The sequence below is a fragment of the Spinacia oleracea genome, chromosome 4, assembly GCF_020520425.1.
Source record: "Spinacia oleracea cultivar Varoflay chromosome 4, BTI_SOV_V1, whole genome shotgun sequence".
NCBI lineage: Eukaryota > Viridiplantae > Streptophyta > Magnoliopsida > Caryophyllales > Amaranthaceae > Spinacia > Spinacia oleracea.
Genome location: NC_079490.1, coordinates 156,201,731 through 156,205,282, shown reverse-complemented (window position 1 = coordinate 156,205,282; position 3,552 = coordinate 156,201,731). Strand labels below are relative to the sequence as shown.

Here is a 3,552-nt window from a genome sequence, read left to right as displayed (position 1 = left end):
CTTTTTTAGTCGGTAATTTACGACTTATTAGTCGGTAATTTTCCGACTATTTATAGTCGGAAATGTAGTCGTAAGTTTTTACCGACTACGTTTTAGTCGGAATTTTCCTAAACTCCGACCAGGACATCTCCGACCACCCTTTTCCGACTACTTTTAGTCGGTAAAAAATTTTGCGACAAAAAATGCTCTTTTGTCGACTATTATTGACGGTCGGAAATTTGCCTTTTTCTTGTAGTGTCCACCATTAACAATGAAAGAGTAAGAAACAGTGGACACACAGTTCATTACCAGATTAATCCATCTACCATCAAACCCCATAGTGAGTAAGAGTTTCCGCAAAAAGCCCCACTCCACTCTGTCGTATGCCTTACTCATGTTAAGCTTCATTGCAATCAAACCTCTACGCCCTCGACATCGTTTCTTCATAGTATGGAACACCTCTAGAGCAATAAGGGCATTATCTGTGATCAATCTCCCCGGTACAAATGCACTTTGATTTTCTGTAACAATTCCAGGAAGAATCTCCTTTAGCCTCATCACAATGGCCTTCGATGCCAATTTGTAAAGAACATTACACAGACTAATGGGACGAAAATCTGCCATATTTTTTGGATTCTTGATTTTTGGAATCAAAGCAATATTAGTATTATTAACATGGCTAGGGGAGACACTACCATGTAAAATATTACTAACAAGCAAAGCAACATCGTCTCCTAAAATGTGCCAGAATCGCAAATAAAAAATAGCGTGCATACCGTCCGGTCCTGGAGCCTTACAGGGGTGCATTTGTTGTAGAGCGGCATAGATGTCATCCTTCGTAAAGGGCCTCAAGAGCTCTGCATTATCATCTGCTGAAATAACTTGTTTTACATGTTGTAAAACCTCGTCCATATGCACATCCGTAGGGTTTGAGGATGTAAATAAATCCCCATAATAGCTTGCAACAATATCCTCCAACTTTCCCTCCTCGGTCTGCCAAACCCCATTCGAATCAAACAAGCCAACAATGTTATTTCTCTTCTTGCGTTGGGAAGCTTTGTGGTGAAAGTATTTGGTGTTTTTATCTCCATCACGTACCTCCGACACTCGAGACCTTAAATACCAGTAGGCCTCATGTTTCGCGTTCAAATCGTCCAACACCCTTTCTAAGTTTGAGCATTCCTCACAACTGACGTCAGAAATAGGGAGTTGCTGCGCTGCTTTTAGGGCTTTCTCTGCTTTAGTTATTTGCTTACCCAAATCATCATATTTCTCGCGACTCCAACCTAGCAACCCACGAGCTACAGACTCCAATCTATCCACCATTACCGCCCCCTCCCACGAGTCCCAAGCACCTCTAACAACCTCCTCACAAGTTTCGTCCCGTAACCAGCATGTTTCGAATTTGAATCCCTTTTTACTCTTCTTTTTCCTATGGTTCCCGGGTTTATTCCGAATTAAAAGGGCTGTGTGATCAGACTTGTATCGGACCAGGTGCTCAACACTAGCATTCGGGAATAAAGCAGACCATAAAGGGGACACAAGACAACGGTCTAACCTCTCGCGTACATGGGTTGCTGGGTTGGTGCCTCTCTCCCACGTATACCACTGCCCCTCGTAGCCCAAATCTCGCAATCCACAATCATCTATCGCAGCTATAAAGGGAGCTATTTCACGCTGAACCGTATCTGCCCCTCCTTCCTTTTCCTCGTAGCTCAAAATTTCATTAAAGTCACCTCCCAGAAAAATTGGAAGATCAGTATCCTCACAGAGATAACGAATTAGGTTCCAAGTCTTGTACTTGTTCTCAGTTTCGGGCCATCCATAAACTCCTACAAACCTCCATGAAGCTCCACCCTCCCTAGCAACATTGCCGCATATGTGATTTTGGGAGAAAGAGACTAACGTAAAGTCCACCTCTTCTTTCCAGTATAAGCATAAACCTCCTTCTCTCCCTCTACTGGCAACTCCAAAAGCTCTGGGGAAACCAAGACGTTCTTTTAAGTCTTCGACAGCAGTTTTATTTATTTTAGTCTCTGATATAATTACCATATCAGGGGCATACATTGTGCTCCACCTACGGAGCTGACGAACTGTCCAGGGGTTGCCAATCCCCCGGCAGTTCCAAACAAGCAGATTCATTGGGACCGGTGGGGTTGGGCATCCCCAACCTCCGCCGATTTGTTAGGCTGTAGAGTAACGTGAGAAGATAATTTATTGCGTTTCTCATTCCCTCCTTCGCCATCCTCAATCTCCATATCAACTGCATCCAAACCTCTCTTTTGATCCCCTCCTAGAACTCCATCTCCTGATATTCCTTTACCCGCCCTACCTGCCCGCTTCCACTTCTTACCCCCCCAGATTCCCTGAATCCTCAGTACTGCCCATTACAAATGTAAGGGAGTCATTTGCAATGGTATTGGAAGCATGTTGCACCTCTTCTGCCGCTGTACTACTTGTTCCCGAAACTCCTCCAAGTAGAGTACCCAGGGCAAGTGCCACTTGATTTTCATCAGTACCTGCAGTGACCTCTTCTACTCTTCGTGGCTCCTCCTTCTGCACTGCTTGTTGACCCATAACCACCGCGAAGGTGGCCTTGCTCCCTTCTACCTTATCTTCTGCCTGGCCCAAGTTGATCACTTGTAAACCAGGTTGGTCTACTTTAGGGGAGCTAGCTTGCTCCCTAGTCACAAATAGTTGTGTCCGGCCCTTCGAGATCGTGGCAAGCTCCTCCATTTCTTTTGAGCGTCCTTTCCTTGGCGAGGCTCGCAAGCTCAGGCTCCATCCCAACTCCTTTTTCTTGTCTTCTTCTGGCACATTCAAGCAGTCCCTCTCCGAATGTCCAATAATCCCACACGCGAGACAGAAATAAGGGAGTCTCTCGTACTTAAATTCGACCATCACTTCCCTCCCTCTCCTATCCTTCAACTTCTGGTTACGCCGTATAGGTTTAGTTATATCGATCATTAATTTGATTTGTCGATAACGATCAAGCCCTAACACGTCCTCCTCAATGTCAAGAAACTCACCAACGCCTGCCGTAAGCGCCTTCACATAAGCGTTGGACCTGCAATTGAAAGGTAATTTGCAAACCCTAACCCAGAACGGCGATCGGTCAAGGATAACATTTTCCGGTTGTTCATCTCCTGCAACCTCCTTTAACACCACCAGATGGTTCTCCCAACACCACGGGCGCCCCATTAACACCTTCTCCTTATCCCTCCAATGGAAGAACTGGAAAGCAAAGAGATTCGGTCCAATAACCCTAATCACCATATTATTGGCAGGAGCCCATACTTTCATCATAGTCCGTTTAAAAGCGTCAAAATTGTAGGGGTCTTTCTGTTAAAAGTCTCCCTACCAGCAAAAGGTCCAAACTATTGTCAGTCTCCGAGCAATCAATCTCGCCTAAATCGATAATCCCACCTTCTTCATCGGCGATTTGCAGCGCAGAACATTTGAGAGCAAGGTCATCGGCCATGCCGGAGGTTATCGTCCGGGATGACGGAGAAGTTTTCTGTCTTTCGAGAAAGCGGCTGCCCTATCTTTCGAGGGAGGGTTTTGATTTTTTGC

The 3,552-nt window shown here is 45.4% G+C and overlaps 1 protein-coding gene across 1 annotated transcript; it reads right to left on the bottom strand.

Annotated features, from left to right (window-relative positions):
• Positions 1-2,117: 2,117 nt before the first annotated feature.
• LOC110788454 (uncharacterized) lies at positions 2,118-3,285 on the bottom strand. Its single transcript, XM_021993099.1, has 2 exons — positions 2,466-3,285; positions 2,118-2,359 (listed from the first exon to the last, which is right to left on the bottom strand). Exons 1-2 carry the CDS (start codon positions 3,283-3,285, stop codon positions 2,118-2,120), a joined length of 1,062 nt encoding a protein of 353 aa, XP_021848791.1.
• Positions 3,286-3,552: the final 267 nt, after the last annotated feature.

What these genes read in the sequence shown, in the direction of transcription:
- LOC110788454 (XM_021993099.1), bottom strand. Translation starts at nt 3,285, where the DNA reads ATGATGAAAGTATGGGCTCCTGCCAATAATATGGTGATTAGGGTTATT. An exon ending in TCAAGTGGCACTTGCCCTGG is followed by an intron (nt 2,360 to 2,465) that starts GTACTCTACTTG and finishes TGTAATGGGCAG; the next exon opens with TACTGAGGATTCAGGGAATC.